Source organism: Heterodontus francisci, chromosome 47 (genome assembly GCF_036365525.1).
Source record: "Heterodontus francisci isolate sHetFra1 chromosome 47, sHetFra1.hap1, whole genome shotgun sequence".
NCBI lineage: Eukaryota > Metazoa > Chordata > Chondrichthyes > Heterodontiformes > Heterodontidae > Heterodontus > Heterodontus francisci.
The window spans coordinates 13540127-13558964 of NC_090417.1; the positions used below are offsets into that span (position 1 = coordinate 13540127).

The following is an 18838-nucleotide window of genomic DNA, read 5'->3' on the forward strand; positions in this document are numbered from 1 at the left end:
AGGAACTGGCTGCCTCATTCATTCAAACACAAAAAAAATGACACGATCATTTGCACATTGCAGTCTTCCAAGAGATGCTTGCTGTTCCTATGGCCTTGGAAAGAGACAAGAGCAGACACTGCATGGGAAGGAACAGAAGAGGAGAAATGGCTTGCCCACTCACTTGGCTCCTGAGATCCAGCAATTCTATCTCAATGAAATACAAAGGAATTGACCAAGTTGATCCAGGAAAATTCTTCACAATTGCAAAGGGTTCAAAAAGCAACAGGCTGTTATTTTGGGGAGAGAGGGGTTCGACATGTATGATGGAAAGGTGGGTAGGCAAAGTCAAGATCAGTTAAAAGGGAATAGGTTTGTCGGGCCAAATGACCTTTAGCTGCTTCTAAAAATTATTATTTTGATGCAAAGGAGGAAGAGAAAAATTCCCATCATTTAAATTATGCAGACAGCAAATCCAATAAGGTTTTTTTTGGATCATATCATTTTTACTCACACAGTGGACAGTTGTGATGGTTACAAAACTGGAGATGAAGCTAAGACCTTCATTCATGCTGACCTGCAAGAACACCGCTCTGCAAGAAGACAAAGGTTTTTACATTAAACTCACAATATGAATCAAGAAAAAAAGGCAAATGAATAAAGTTCTTGGGGGTTTCTACAGATCACATCTCTCAACGTCCCAAAGCGTTTAATGTGCAAAGAATGTGCTTTGAAATGCAGTTACTGTTGTTACGTAGGAAAGTAAGAGAGCTGTTATTTCAGAAGTATCCTGGGACTGCAATGTAATCATGTATTTCCAACATTGTTACCTCTGAGCAGAGCAGAGTACTAAATTACTGCACTGGAGCTCTCAAAAGAAGGTTACAGGCTCATCCCACAGGGCAATATTCTGGCTTGAGCTGAGCACAGACCACATGAATAATCATTTCTCTATTGTTTGCAGTGCCTTGAGTCCAACAAATCATGATGGAGTGCTGACACAGACAAATGTGGAAAATAAGTTGCCTGTATTGTTCAGATAATTCTCAGACTCTGAGCACCAACTCTCGCAGTGAAGGCCAAAGAACACTGTGATGTCAAACAACAAGACATGGCTCCAAGGCAACTTCACCCACGTATCAATACCTCTGTTGAGCCTCAACCCTGTCACTCGTTGGCTTCAGCTGCAAGTTCTTTAACCCATCAAAGAAGGGGGAGAAAAAAAACCCAGGACGGAGCAATCTGCATCATGGAGGCCTCATCTCACTCTTTATCTACAGACGGGCCTTTTTCAAAATTTAGTGAGCAGCACACCTTCAGAATTCATAGAATCATCGAAATTTACAGCACAAAAGGAGGCCAATCAGCCCATGTGTCCATGTCGGCTGAGTTCAGCCGAATCCCACTTTGCAGCTCTTGCTCCACAGCCCTGGAGGTTGCGGCACCTTAAGTTCATCCCCAAGTGCTTTTTAAATGCAACGAGGTTTTCTGCCTCTACCACCCTTTCAGGCAGAGAGATCCAGACACTTGCCAACCTCTGGATGAAACAAATTCTTCCAAACTCCCCCTCTAATAATTTTGATATTTTAGTAGACTCCTCAATGAAGTCTCCCCTCAGCCTCCACTGATACAAAAAGAAAAACAACCCCAGCCTGTCTAATTATTCCTCATCACTAAAATTCTCTAGTCCTGGCAACATCCTTGTAACTCCTTTTGAACCCTCTCTAATGCAGTCATATTCTTCTATTAGTGTGGTGACCAGAACTGTACACAGTACTCTAGCTGTGGCCTAATTAGCATTTAATACAATTCTAACATAACCTCCCTGTTCTTCTATTCCGTACCTTGGTGAATAAAGGAACGTATCACTTTTGCCTTCTTGACCACCTTATCTACCTGTCCAGCCACCTTCAGGAAGCTGGTGAACATGCACTACAAGGTCCCTCTGTTCCTTGACATTTTGCAGTATCCCAGCATTTGTGATGCATCCACTTGCCTTGTCTGCCTTCCCCAAATGGGTAAGGTGAATTAGGTGAGAGCACTTGACAAGACGATACCTTCTTTGGGCATTGAGTTACATTCCCTTATGCACATGTGATTCAATTCCTCGAAAAACACATGCCTTAAACAGCTGTTACTTTCTTTTGCATGCTCTCAGATCATTAAGGTACTGACTCATGCTGAGATTCTGCTCCAGAGGCAGCAATCACCTTCCAAAAACATGTTCAATTGCCATCTTTCACACTCAGAAGAACATAAGAAATAGGAGCAGGAGTAGGCCATTCGGCCCCTCAAGCCTGCCCCACCATTCAATAGGATCATGGCTGATCTGCCCCAGACCTCAACTCCTCTTTCGTGCCAGCTCCTCAGAGCCCTTAACTCACCGATATTTCAAAAATCTATCTACTTCCTCTTTAAATACTTTCAGTGATCTAGCCTCCACAACTCTCTGGGATAGAGAATTCCAGATATTCACTACCCTCTGAGAGAACAAATTCCTTTGCATCTCAGTTTTAAATGAGTGTCCCCTTATTCTGTAACAATGTCCCCCAGTTTGAGATTCCCCCACAAGTGGAAACATCTTCTCAACATCTACCCTGTCAAGCCCCCTCATATTCTTTTAGGTTTCAATAAGATCACCCCTCATTCTTCTAAACTCTAATGAATAAAGGCCTAACCTGTTTAACCATTCTTGATAAGTCAACCCCTTCATCCCAGGAATCAGCCATGTGAATCTCTTTTGAACTGCCTCCAATGCCAGTATATCCTTTCATAAATATGGGGATCAAAACTGGACACAGTACACAGGGCGGCGCAGTGGTTAGCACCGCAGCCTCACAGCTCCAGTGACCCGAGTTCAATTCTGGGTACTGCCTGTGCGGAGTTTGCAAGTTCTCCCTGTGTCTGCGTGGGTTTCCTCCGGGTGCTCCGGTTTCCTCCCACAGCCAAAGACTTGTTGGTTGATAGGTTAATTGGCCATTATAAATTGCCCCTAGTATAGGTAGGTGGTAGGGAAATATAGGGACAGGTGGGGATGTGGTAGGAATATGGAATTAGTGTAGGATTAGTATAAATGGGAGGTTGATGGTCGGCACAGACTAGGTGGGCCGAAGGGCCTGTTTCAGTGCTGTATCTCTAAATTAAACTAAACTACTCCAGGTGCGGCCTCACCAACACATTGTTCAGTTGCAACGAGACTTCCCTATTTTTAAACTCTAACCCCCTCGCAATAAAGGCTAAAATTCCATTTGCCTTCTTAATTACTTGCTGCACCTGCACGCTAACTTTTTGTGTTTCATGCACAAGAACACCCAGATCCCTCTGTGCAGTCCATTTAAATGGGAGACACCAGTCAAATCTAATCTTATCAATATTCCGTGCTCAGACACACCAGCTTTCTCGCATAAATCACAGGAGCTCGAATCCTTCTCAACATTTTTATCATTCTTCCCAGCTCATGAGTTTATTAAGTTTATACATAGAATAACAAATGTCTGGGACCGTGTTGAAGGCTGGAATCTAATCGAGGGGTTCGGATGGTTTATATATAGAATAATGGATACCCGGGAGAGAGTTACAGACTGGAATCTAATCGAGGGGTTCAGATGGTTTATATATAGAATAATGGATACCCGGGAGTGAGTTGCAGACTGGAATCTAATCGAGGGGTTCAGATGGTTTATATATAGAATAATGGATACCCGGGAGTGAGTTACAGACTGGAATCTAATCGAGGGCTTCAGATAGTTTATATAAAGAATAATGGATACCCGGGAGTGAGTTAAAGACTGGAATCTGATCGAGGGGTTCAGATGGTTTATATATAGAATAATGGATACCTGGGAGTGAGTTACAGACTGGAATCTAATCGAGGGGTTCAGATGGTTTATATAGAGAATAATGGATACCCGGGAGTGAGTTATAGACTGGAATCTAATCGAGGGGTTCAGATGGTTTATATATAGAATAATGGATACCCGGGAGTGAGTTACAGGCTGGAATCTAATCGAGGGGTTCAGATGGTTTATATATAGAATAATGGATACCCGGGAGTGAGTTACAGACTGGAATCTAATCGAGGGGTTCAGATGGTTTATATATAGAATAATGGATACCCGGGAGTGAGTTACAGACTGGAATCTAATCGAGGGGTTCACATGGTTTATATATAGAATAATGGATACCCGGGAGTGAGTTACAGACTGGAATCTAATCGAGGGGTTCAAATGGTTTATATATAGAATAATGGATACCCGGGAGTGAGTTACAGACTGGAATCTAATCGAGGGGTTCGGATGGTTTATATAAAGAATAATGGATACCTGGGAGTGAGTTGCAGACTGGAATCTAATCGAGGGGTTCAGATAGTTTATATAAAGAATAATGGATACCCGGGAGTGAGTTAAAGACTGGAATCTGATCGAGGGGTTCAGATGGTTTATATATAGAATAATGGATACCTGGGAGTGAGTTACAGACTGGAATCTAATCGAGGGGTTCAGATAGTTTATATATAGAATAATGGATACCCGGGAGTGAGTTACAGACTGGAATCTAATCGAGGGGTTCAGATGGTTTATCTATAGAATAATGGATACCTGGGAGTGAGTTACAGACTGGAATCTAATCGAGGGGTTCAGATGGTTTATATGTAGAATAATGGATTCCCGGGAGTGAGTTACAGACTGGAATCTAATCGAGGGGTTCAGATGGTTTATATATAGAATAATGGATACCCGGGAGTGAGTTACAGACTGGAATCAAATCGAGGGGTTCAAATGGTTTATATACAGAATAATGGATACCTGGGAGTGAGTTACAGACTGGAATCTAATCGAGGGGTTCAGATGGTTTATACATAGAATAATGGATACCCGGGAGTGAGTTACAGACTGGAATCTAATCGAGGGGTTCAGATGGTTTATATATAGAATAATGGATACCCGGGAGTGAGTTACAGACTGGAATCTAATCGAGGGGTTCAGATGGTTTATCTATAGAATAATGGATACCTGGGAGTGAGTTACAGACTGGAATCTAATCGAGGGGTTCAGATGGTTTATATGTAGAATAATGGATACCCGGGAGTGAGTTACAGACTGGAATCTAATCGAGGGGTTCAGATGGTTTATATATAGAATAATGGATACCCGGGAGTGAGTTACAGACTGGAATCAAATCGAGGGGTTCAAATGGTTTATATACAGAATAATGGATACCTGGGAGTGAGTTACAGACTGGAATCTAATCGAGGGGTTCAGATGGTTTATACATAGAATAATGGATACCCGGGAGTGAGTTACAGACTGGAATCTAATCGAGGGGTTCAGATGGTTTAAAAAAGAATAATGGATACCCGGGAGTGAGTTACAGACTGGAATCTAATCGACGGGTTCAAATGGTTTATATATAGAATAATGGATACCTGGGAGTGAGTTACAGACTGGAATCTAATCGAGGGGTTCAGATGGTTTATATATAGAATAATGGATACCCGGGAGTGAGTTACAGACTGGAATCTAATCGAGGGGTTCACATGGTTTATATATAGAATAATGGATACCCGGGAGTGAGTTACAGACTGGAATCTAATCGAGGGGTTCAAATGGTTTATATATAGAATAATGGATACCCGGGAGTGAGTTACAGACTGGAATCTAATCGAGGGGTTCGGATGGTTTATATAAAGAATAATGGATACCTGGGAGTGAGTTACAGACTGGAATCTAATCGAGGGGTTCAGATAGTTTATATAAAGAATAATGGATACCCGGGAGTGAGTTAAAGACTGGAATCTGATCGAGGGGTTCAGATGGTTTATATATAGAATAATGGATACCTGGGAGTGAGTTACAGACTGGAATCTAATCGAGGGGTTCAGATAGTTTATATATAGAATAATGGATACCCGGGAGTGAGTTACAGACTGGAATCTAATCGAGGGGTTCAGATGGTTTATCTATAGAATAATGGATACCTGGGAGTGAGTTACAGACTGGAATCTAATCGAGGGGTTCAGATGGTTTATATGTAGAATAATGGATTCCCGGGAGTGAGTTACAGACTGGAATCTAATCGAGGGGTTCAGATGGTTTATATATAGAATAATGGATACCCGGGAGTGAGTTACAGACTGGAATCAAATCGAGGGGTTCAAATGGTTTATATACAGAATAATGGATACCTGGGAGTGAGTTACAGACTGGAATCTAATCGAGGGGTTCAGATGGTTTATACATAGAATAATGGATACCCGGGAGTGAGTTACAGACTGGAATCTAATCGAGGGGTTCAGATGGTTTATATATAGAATAATGGATACCCGGGAGTGAGTTACAGACTGGAATCTAATCGAGGGGTTCAGATGGTTTATCTATAGAATAATGGATACCTGGGAGTGAGTTACAGACTGGAATCTAATCGAGGGGTTCAGATGGTTTATATGTAGAATAATGGATACCCGGGAGTGAGTTACAGACTGGAATCTAATCGAGGGGTTCAGATGGTTTATATATAGAATAATGGATACCCGGGAGTGAGTTACAGACTGGAATCAAATCGAGGGGTTCAAATGGTTTATATACAGAATAATGGATACCTGGGAGTGAGTTACAGACTGGAATCTAATCGAGGGGTTCAGATGGTTTATACATAGAATAATGGATACCCGGGAGTGAGTTACAGACTGGAATCTAATCGAGGGGTTCAGATGGTTTAAAAAAGAATAATGGATACCCGGGAGTGAGTTACAGACTGGAATCTAATCGACGGGTTCAAATGGTTTATATATAGAATAATGGATACCTGGGAGTGAGTTACAGACTGGAATCTAATCGAGGGGTTCAGATGGTTTATATATAGAATAATGGATACCCGGGAGTGAGTTACAGACTGGAATCTAATCGAGGGGTTCAGATGGTTTATCTATAGAATAATGGATACCTGGGGGTGAGTTACAGAGTGGAATCTAATCGAGGGGTTCAGATGGTTTATATATGGAATAATGGATACCCGGGAGTGAGTTACAGACTGGAATCTAATCGAGGGGTTCAGACGGTTTATAGAGAGAATATTGGATACCCGGGAGTGAGTTACAGACTGGAATCTAATCGAGGGGTTCAGATGGTTTATATATAGAATAATGGATACCCGGGGGTGAGTTACAGAGTGGAATCTAATCGAGGGGTTCAGATGGTTTATATATAGAATAATGGATACCCGGGAGTGAATTACAGACTGGAATCTAATCGAGGGGTTCAGATGGTTTATATATAGAATAATGGATACCCGGGAGTGAGTTACAGACTGGAATCTAATCGAGGGGTTCAGATGGTTTATATATAGAATAATGGATACCCGGGAGTGAGTTACAGACTGGAATCTAATCGAGGGGTTCGGATGGTTTATATATAGAATAATGGATACCCGGGAGTGAGTTATAGACTGGAATCTAATCGAGGGGTTCAGATGGTTTATATATAGAATAATGGAGACCCGGAAGTGAGTTACAGACTGGAATCTAATCGAGGGGTTCAGAATATTTCTATATAGAATAATCGATACCCGGGAGTGAGTTACAGACTGGAATCTAATCGAGGGGTTCAGATGCTTTATCTATAGAATAATGGATACCCGGGAGTGAGTTACAGACTGGAATCTAATCGAGGGGTTCAGATGGTTTAGATATAGAATAATGGATACCCGGGAGTGAGTTACAGACTGGAATCTAATCGAGGGGTTCAGAATATTTCTATATAGAATAATGGATACCCGGGAGTGAGTTACAGACTGGAATCTAATCGAGGGGTTCAAATGGTTTATATTTAGAATAATGGATACCCGGGAGTGAGTTACAGACTGGAATCTAATCGAGGGGTTCAAATGGTTTATATATAGAATAATGGATACCCGGGAGTGAGTTACAGACTGGAATCTAATCGAGGGGTTCAAATGGTTTATATATAGAATAATGGATACCCGGGAGTGAGTTACAGACTGGAATCTAATCGAGGGGTTCAAATGGTTTATTTATAGAATAATGGATACCCGGGAGTGAGATATAGACTGGAATCTAATCGAGGGGTTCAAATGGTTTATATATAGAATAATGGATACCCGGGAGTGAGTTACAGACTGGAATCTAATCGAGGGGTTCAGATGGTTTATATATAGAATAATGGATACCCGGGAGTGAGTTACAGACTGGAATCTAATCGAGAGGTTCAGATGCTTTATATATAGAATAACGGATACCCAGGAGTGAGTTACAGACTGGAATCTAATCGAGGGGTTCAGATGGTTTATATATAGAATAATGGATACCCGGGAGTGAGTTACAGACTGGAATCTAATCGAGGGGTTCAGATGGTTTATATATAGAATAATGGATACCCGGGAGTGAGTTACAGACTGGAATCTAATCGAGGGGTTCAGATGGTTTATATAAAGAATAATGGATACCTGGGAGTGAGTTACAGACTGGAATCTAATCGAGGGGTTCAGATGGTTTATATATAGAATAATGGATACCCGGGAGTGAGTTACAGACTGGAATCTAATCGAGGGGTTCAGATGCTTTATATATAGAATAATGGATACCCGGGAGTGAGTTACAGACTGGAATCTAATCGAGGGGTTCAGATGGTTTATATATGGAATAATGGATACCCGGGAGTGAGTTACAGACTGGAATCTAATCGAGGGGTTCAGATGGTTTATATGTAGAATAATGGATACCCAGGAGTGAGTTACAGACTGGAATCTAATCGAGGGGTTCGGATAGTTTATATATAGAATAATGGATACCTGGGAGTGAGTTACAGACTGGAATCTAATCGAGGGGTTCAGATGGTTTATATATAGAATAATGGATACCCGGGAGTGAGTTACAGACTGGAATCTAATCGAGGGGTTCAGATGGTTTATATCTCGAATAATGGATACCCGGGAGTGAGTTACAGACTGGAATCTAATCGAGGGGTTCAGATGGTTTATATATAGAATAATGGATACCCGGGAATGAGTTACAGACTGGAATCTAATCGAGGGGTTCAGATAGTTTATATATAGAATAATGGATACCCGGGAGTGAGTTACAGACTGGAATCTAATCGAGGGCTTCAGATGGTTTATATATAGAATAATGGATACCCGGGAGTGAGTTACAGACTGGAATCTAATCGAGGGGTTCAGATGGTTTATAAATAGAATAATGGATACCCGGGAGTGAGTTACAGACTGGAATCTAATCGAGGGGTTCAGATGGTTTATATATAGAATAATGGATACCCGGGAGTGAGTTACAGACTGGAATCTAATCGAGGGGTTCAGATGGTTTATTTAGAGAATAATGGATACCCGGGAGTGAGTTACAGACTGGAATCTAATCGAGGGGTTCAGATGGTTTATATATAGAATAATGGATACCCGGGAGTGAGTTACAGACTGGAATCTAATCGAGGGGTTCGGATGGTTTATATATAGAATAATGGATACCCGGGAGTGAGTTACAGACTGGAATCTAATCGAGGGGTTCAGATGGTTTATATATAGAATAATGGATACCCGGGAATGAGTTACAGACTGGAATCTAATCGAGGGGTTCAGATGGTTTATAAATAGAATAATGGATACCCGGGAGTGAGTTACAGACTGGAATCTAATCGAGGGGTTCAGATGCTTTATATATAGAATAATGGATACCCGGGAGTGAGTTACAGACTGGAATCTAATCGAGAGGTTCAGATGCTTTATATATAGAATAACGGACACCCGGGAGTGAGTTACAGACTGGAATCTAATCGAGGGGTTCAGATGCTTTATATATAGAATAATGGATACCCGGGAGTGAGTTACAGACTGGAATCTAATCGAGAGGTTCAGATGCTTTATATATAGAATAACGGATACCCGGGAGTGAGTTACAGACTGGAATCTAATCGAGGGGTTCAGATGGTTTATATATAGAATAATGGATACCCGGGAGTGAGTTACAGACTGGAATCTAATCGAGGAGTTCAGATGGTTTATATATAGAATAATGGAAACCCGGGGGTGAGTTACAGACTGGAATCTAATCGAGGGGTTCGGATGGTTTATATATAGAATAATGGATACCCGGGAGTGAGTTACAGACTGGAATCTAATCGAGGGGTTCAGATGGTTTATATATAGAATAATGGATGCCCGGGAGTGAGTTACAGACTGGAATCTAATCGCGGGGTTTAGATGGTTTACATATAGAATAATGGATACCCGGGAGTGAGTTACAGACTGGAATCTAATCGAGGGGTTCAGATGGTTTATATATAGAATAATGGATACCCGGGAGTGAGTTACAGACTGGAATCTAATCGAGGGGTTCAGATGGTTTATATATGGAATAATGGATACCCGGGAGTGAGTTACAGACTGGAATCTAATCGAGGGGTTCAGATGGTTTATATGTAGAATAATGGATACCCAGGAGTGAGTTACAGACTGGAATCTAATCGAGGGGTTCGGATAGTTTATATATAGAATAATGGATACCTGGGAGTGAGTTACAGACTGGAATCTAATCGAGGGGTTCAGATGGTTTATATATAGAATAATGGATACCCGGGAGTGAGTTACAGACTGGAATCTAATCGAGGGGTTCAGATGGTTTATATCTCGAATAATGGATACCCGGGAGTGAGTTACAGACTGGAATCTAATCGAGGGGTTCAGATGGTTTATATATAGAATAATGGATACCCGGGAATGAGTTACAGACTGGAATCTAATCGAGGGGTTCAGATAGTTTATATATAGAATAATGGATACCCGGGAGTGAGTTACAGACTGGAATCTAATCGAGGGCTTCAGATGGTTTATATATAGAATAATGGATACCCGGGAGTGAGTTACAGACTGGAATCTAATCGAGGGGTTCAGATGGTTTATAAATAGAATAATGGATACCCGGGAGTGAGTTTCAGACTGGAATCTAATCGAGGGGTTCAGATGGTTTATATATAGAATAATGGATACCCGGGAGTGAGTTACAGACTGGAATCTAATCGAGGGGTTCAGATGGTTTATTTAGAGAATAATGGATACCCGGGAGTGAGTTACAGACTGGAATCTAATCGAGGGGTTCAGATGGTTTATATATAGAATAATGGATACCCGGGAGTGAGTTACAGACTGGAATCTAATCGAGGGGTTCGGATGGTTTATATATAGAATAATGGATACCCGGGAGTGAGTTACAGACTGGAATCTAATCGAGGGGTTCAGATGGTTTATATATAGAATAATGGATACCCGGGAATGAGTTACAGACTGGAATCTAATCGAGGGGTTCAGATGGTTTATAAATAGAATAATGGATACCCGGGAGTGAGTTACAGACTGGAATCTAATCGAGGGGTTCAGATGGTTTATATATAGAATAATGGATACCCGGGAGTGAGTTACAGACTGGAATCTAATCGAGGGGTTCAGATGGTTTATTTAGAGAATAATGGATACCCGGGAGTGAGTTACAGACTGGAATCTAATCGAGGGGTTCAGATGGTTTATATATAGAATAATGGATACCCGGGAGTGAGTTACAGACTGGAATCTAATTGAGGGGTTCGGATGGTTTATATATAGAATAATGGATACCCGGGAGTGAGTTACAGACTGGAATCTAATCGAGGGGTTCGGATGGTTTATATATAGAATAATGGATACCCGGGAGTGAGTTACAGACTGGAATCTAATCGAGGGGTTCGGATGGTTTATATATAGAATAATGGATACCCGGGAGTGAGTTACAGACTGGAATCTAATCGAGGGGTTCAGATGGTTTATATATAGAATAATGGATACCCGGGAGTGAGTTACAGACTGGAATCTAATCGAGGGGTTCAGATGGTTTATATATAGAATAATGGATACCCGGGAGTGAGTTACAGACTGGAATCTAATCGAGGGGTTCAGATGGTTTATATATAGAATAATGGATACCCGGGAGTGAGTTACAGACTGGAATCTAATCGAGGGGTTCAGATGGTTTATTTAGAGAATAATGGATACCCGGGAGTGAGTTACAGACTGGAATCTAATCGAGGGGTTCAGATGGTTTATATCTCGAATAATGGATACCCGGGAGTGAGTTACAGACTGGAATCTAATCGAGGGGTTCAGATGGTTTATATATAGAATAATGGATACCTGGGAGTGAGTTACAGACTGGAATCTAATCGAGGGGTTCGGATGGTTTATATATAGAATAATGGATACCCGGGAGTGAGTTACAGACTGGAATCTAATCGAGGGGTTCAGATGGTTTATATATAGAATAATGGATACCCGGGAGTGAGTGACAGACTGGAATCTAATCGAGGGGTTCGGATAGTTTATATATAGAATAATGGATACCCGGGACTGAGTTACAGACTGGAATCTAATCGAGGGGTTCGGATGGTTTATATATAGAATAATGGATACCCGGGAGTGAGTTACAGACTGGAATCTAATCGAAGGGTTCAGATGGTTTATATATAGAATAATGGATACCCGGGAGTGAGTTACAGACTGGAATCTAATCGAGGGGTTCGGATGGTTTATATATAGAATAATGGATACCCGGGAGTGAGTTACAGACTGGAATCTAATCGAGGGGTTCAGATGGTTTATAAATAGAATAATGGATACCCGGGAGTGAGTTACAGACTGGAATCTAATCGAGGGGTTCAGATGGTTTATATATAGAATAATGGATACCCGGGAGTGAGTTACAGACTGGAATCTAATCGAGGGGTTCAGATGGTTTATATATAGAATAATGGATACCCGGGAGTGAGTTACAGACTGGAATCTAATCGAGGGGTTCAGATGGTTTATATATAGAATAATGGATACCCGGGAGTGAGTTACAGACTGGAATCTAATCGAGGGGTTCAGATGGTTTATATATGGAATAATGGATACCCGGGAGTGAGTTACAGACTGGAATCTAATCGAGGGGTTCAGATGGTTTATATGTAGAATAATGGATACCCAGGAGTGAGTTACAGACTGGAATCTAATCGAGGGGTTCGGATAGTTTATATATAGAATAATGGATACCTGGGAGTGAGTTACAGACTGGAATCTAATCGAGGGGTTCAGATGGTTTATATATAGAATAATGGATACCCGGGAGTGAGTTACAGACTGGAATCTAATCGAGGGGTTCAGATGGTTTATATCTCGAATAATGGATACCCGGGAGTGAGTTACAGACTGGAATCTAATCGAGGGGTTCAGATGGTTTATATATAGAATAATGGATACCCGGGAATGAGTTACAGACTGGAATCTAATCGAGGGGTTCAGATAGTTTATATATAGAATAATGGATACCCGGGAGTGAGTTACAGACTGGAATCTAATCGAGGGCTTCAGATGGTTTATATATAGAATAATGGATACCCGGGAGTGAGTTACAGACTGGAATCTAATCGAGGGGTTCAGATGGTTTATAAATAGAATAATGGATACCCGGGAGTGAGTTTCAGACTGGAATCTAATCGAGGGGTTCAGATGGTTTATATATAGAATAATGGATACCCGGGAGTGAGTTACAGACTGGAATCTAATCGAGGGGTTCAGATGGTTTATTTAGAGAATAATGGATACCCGGGAGTGAGTTACAGACTGGAATCTAATCGAGGGGTTCAGATGGTTTATATATAGAATAATGGATACCCGGGAGTGAGTTACAGACTGGAATCTAATCGAGGGGTTCGGATGGTTTATATATAGAATAATGGATACCCGGGAGTGAGTTACAGACTGGAATCTAATCGAGGGGTTCAGATGGTTTATATATAGAATAATGGATACCCGGGAATGAGTTACAGACTGGAATCTAATCGAGGGGTTCAGATGGTTTATAAATAGAATAATGGATACCCGGGAGTGAGTTACAGACTGGAATCTAATCGAGGGGTTCAGATGGTTTATATATAGAATAATGGATACCCGGGAGTGAGTTACAGACTGGAATCTAATCGAGGGGTTCAGATGGTTTATTTAGAGAATAATGGATACCCGGGAGTGAGTTACAGACTGGAATCTAATCGAGGGGTTCAGATGGTTTATATATAGAATAATGGATACCCGGGAGTGAGTTACAGACTGGAATCTAATTGAGGGGTTCGGATGGTTTATATATAGAATAATGGATACCCGGGAGTGAGTTACAGACTGGAATCTAATCGAGGGGTTCGGATGGTTTATATATAGAATAATGGATACCCGGGAGTGAGTTACAGACTGGAATCTAATCGAGGGGTTCGGATGGTTTATATATAGAATAATGGATACCCGGGAGTGAGTTACAGACTGGAATCTAATCGAGGGGTTCAGATGGTTTATATATAGAATAATGGATACCCGGGAGTGAGTTACAGACTGGAATCTAATCGAGGGGTTCAGATGGTTTATATATAGAATAATGGATACCCGGGAGTGAGTTACAGACTGGAATCTAATCGAGGGGTTCAGATGGTTTATATATAGAATAATGGATACCCGGGAGTGAGTTACAGACTGGAATCTAATCGAGGGGTTCAGATGGTTTATTTAGAGAATAATGGATACCCGGGAGTGAGTTACAGACTGGAATCTAATCGAGGGGTTCAGATGGTTTATATCTCGAATAATGGATACCCGGGAGTGAGTTACAGACTGGAATCTAATCGAGGGGTTCAGATGGTTTATATATAGAATAATGGATACCTGGGAGTGAGTTACAGACTGGAATCTAATCGAGGGGTTCGGATGGTTTATATATAGAATAATGGATACCCGGGAGTGAGTTACAGACTGGAATCTAATCGAGGGGTTCAGATGGTTTATATATAGAATAATGGATACCCGGGAGTGAGTGACAGACTGGAATCTAATCGAGGGGTTCGGATAGTTTATATATAGAATAATGGATACCCGGGACTGAGTTACAGACTGGAATCTAATCGAGGGGTTCGGATGGTTTATATATAGAATAATGGATACCCGGGAGTGAGTTACAGACTGGAATCTAATCGAAGGGTTCAGATGGTTTATATATAGAATAATGGATACCCGGGAGTGAGTTACAGACTGGAATCTAATCGAGGGGTTCGGATGGTTTATATATAGAATAATGGATACCCGGGAGTGAGTTACAGACTGGAATCTAATCGAGGGGTTCAGATGGTTTATAAATAGAATAATGGATACCCGGGAGTGAGTTACAGACTGGAATCTAATCGAGGGGTTCAGATGGTTTATATATAGAATAATGGATACCCGGGAGTGAGTTACAGACTGGAATCTAATCGAGGGGTTCAGATGGTTTATATATAGAATAATGGATACCCGGGAGTGAGTTACAGACTGGAATCTAATCGAGGGGTTCAGATCGTTTATATATAGAATAATGGATACCCGGGAGTGAGTTACAGACTGGAATCTAATCGAGGGGTTCGGATGGTTTATATATAGAATAATGGATACCCGGGAGTGAGTTATAGACTGGAATCTAATCGAGGGGTTCAGATGGTTTATATATAGAATAATGGATACCCGGGAGTGAGTTACAGACTGGAATCTAATCGAGGGGTTCAGAATATTTCTATATAGAATAATCGATACCCGGGAGTGAGTTACAGACTGGAATCTAATCGAGGGGTTCAGATGCTTTATCTATAAAATAATGGATACCCGGGAGTGAGTTACAGACTGGAATCTAATCGAGGGGTTCAGATGGTTTATATATAGAATAATGGATACCCGGGAGTGAGTTACAGACTGGAATCTAATCGAGGGGTTCAGATGGTTTATAAATAGAATAATGGATACCCGGGAGTGAGTTACAGACTGGAATCTAATCGAGGGGTTCAGATGGTTTATATATAGAATAATGGATACCCGGGAGTGAGTTACAGACTGGAATCTAATCGAGGGGTTCAGATGGTTTATATATAGAATAATGGATACCCGGGAGTGAGTTACAGACTGGAATCTAATCGAGGGGTTCAGATGGTTTATATATAGAATAATGGATACCCGGGAGTGAGTTACAGACTGGAATCTAATCGAGGGGTTCAAATGGTTTATATATAGAATAATGGATACCCGGGAGTGAGTTACAGACTGGAATCTAATCGAGGGGTTCAAATGGTTTATTTATAGAATAATGGATACCCGGGAGTGAGTTATAGACTGGAATCTAATCGAGGGGTTCAAATGGTTTATATATAGAATAATGGATACCCGGGAGTGAGTTACAGACTGGAATCTAATCGAGGGGTTCAGATGCTTTATATATAGAATAATGGATACCCGGGAGTGAGTTACAGAGTGGAATCTAATCGAGAGGTTCAGATGCTTTATATATAGAATAATGGATACCCGGGAGTGAGTTACAGACTGGAATCTAATCGAGGGGTTCAGATGGTTTATATATAGAATAATGGATACCCGGGAGTGAGTTACAGACTGGAATCTAATCGAGGGGTTCAAATGGTTTATTTATAGAATAATGGATACCCGGGAGTGAGTTATAGACTGGAATCTAATCGAGGGGTTCAAATGGTTTATATATAGAATAATGGATACCCGGGAGTGAGTTACAGACTGGAATCTAATCGAGGGGTTCAGATGGTTTATATATAGAATAATGGATACCCGGGAGTGAGTTACAGACTGGAATCTAATCGAGGGGTTCAGATGCTTTATATGTAGAATAATGGATACCCGGGAGTGAGTTACAGACTGGAATCTAATCGAGGGGTTCAGATGGTTTATATATAGAATAATGGATACCCGGGAGTGAGTTACAGACTGGAATCTAATCGAGGGGTTCAGATGGTTTATATGTAGAATAATGGATACCCGGGAGTGAGTTACAGACTGGAATCTAATCGAGGGGTTCAGATGCTTTATATATAGAATAATGGATACCCGGGAGTGAGTTACAGACTGGAATCTAATCGAGAGGTTCAGATGCTTTATATATAGAATAACGGATACCCGGGAGTGAGTTACAGACTGGAATCTAATCGAGGGGTTCAGATGGTTTATATATAGAATAATGGATACCCGGGAGTGAGTTACAGACTGGAATCTAATCGCGGGGTTCAGATGGTTTATATATGGAATAATGGATACCCGGGAGTGAGTTACAGACTGGAATCTAATCGAGGGGTTCAGATGGTTTATATATGGAATAATGGATACCCGGGAGTGAGGTACAGACTGGAATCTAATCGAGGGGTTCAGATGGTTTATATGTAGAATAATGGATACCCAGGAGTGAGTTACAGACTGGAATCTAATCGAGGGTTTCAGATGGTTTATATATAGAATAATGGATACCCGGGAGTGAGTTACAGACTGGAATCTAATCGAGGGGTTCAGATAGTTTATATATAGAATAATGGATACCTGGGAGTGAGTTACAGACTGGAATCTAATCGAGGGGTTCAGATGGTTTATATATAGAATAATGGATACCCGGGAGTGAGTTACAGACTGGAATCTAATCGAGGGGTTCAGATGGTTTATATCTCGAATAATGGATACCCGGGAGTGAGTTACAGACTGGAATCTAATCGAGGGGTTCAGCTGGTTTATATATAGAATAATGGATACCCGGGAATGAGTTACAGACTGGAATCTAATCGAGGGGTTCGGATGGTTTATATATAGAATAATGGATACCCGGGAGTGAGTTACAGACTGGAATCTAATCGAGGGGTTCAGATGGTTTATATATAGAATAATGGATACCCGGGAGTGAGTTACAGACTGGAATCTAATCGAGGGGTTCAGATGGTTTATATATAGAATAATGGATACCCGGGAGTGAGTTACAGACTGGAATCTAATCGAGGGGTTCAGATGGTTTATATATAGAATAATGGATACCCGGGAGTGAGTTACAGACTGGAATCTAATCGAGGGGTTCAGATGGTTTATATATAGAATAATGGATACCCGGGAGTGAGTTACAGACTGGAATCTAATCGAGGGGTTCAGATGGTTTATAAATAGAATAATGGATACCCGGGAGTGAGTTACAGACTGGAATCTAATCGAGGGGTTCAGATGGTTTATATATAGAATAATGGATACCCGGGAGTGAGTTACAGACTGGAATCTAATCGAGGGGTTCAGATGGTTTATATACAGAATAATGGATACCCGGGAGTGAGTTACAGACTGGAATCTAATCGAGGGGTTCAGATGGTTTATATATAGAATAATGGATACCCGGGAGTGAGTTACAGACTGGAATCTAATCGAGGGGTTCAGATGGTTTATATATAGAATAATGGATACCCGGAAGTGAGTTACAGACTGGAATCTAATCGAGGGGTTCAGACGGTTTATATAGAGAATATTGGATACCCGGGAGTGAGTTACAGACTGGAATCTAATCGAGGGGTTCAGATGGTTTATATATGGAATAATGGATACCCGGGAGTGAGTTACAGACTGGAATCTAATCGAGGGGTTCAGATGGTTTATATCTCGAATAATGGATACCCGGGAGTGAGTTACAGACTGGAATCTAATCGAGGGGTTCAGATGCTTTATATATAGAATAATGGATACCCGGGAGTGAGTTACAGACTGGAATCTAATCGAGGGGTTCAGATGGTTTATATGTAGAATAATGGATACCCGGGAGTGAGTTACAGACTGGAATCTAATCGAGGGGTTCAGATGGTTTATATGTAGAATAATGGATACCCGGGAGTGAGTTACAGACTGGAATCTAATCGAGGGGTTCAGATGGTTTATATATAGAATAATGGATACCCGGGAGTGAGTTACAGACTGGAATCTAATCGAGGGGTTCAGATGCTTT

At 41.2% G+C, this 18838-nt stretch overlaps 1 protein-coding gene across 2 annotated transcripts in view; it reads right to left on the bottom strand.

Annotated features, from left to right (window-relative positions):
• Positions 1–18838, bottom strand: part of LOC137357243 (anthrax toxin receptor 1-like) — a 164306-nt gene that overhangs the window by 71628 nt on the left and 73840 nt on the right. For both annotated transcript variants that reach the window (XM_068023429.1, XM_068023428.1), the window contains exon 12: positions 494–572. In XM_068023429.1, coding sequence (XP_067879530.1) covers positions 494–572 — 79 coding nt within the window. The remainder of the gene's footprint in view (positions 1–493; positions 573–18838) is intronic.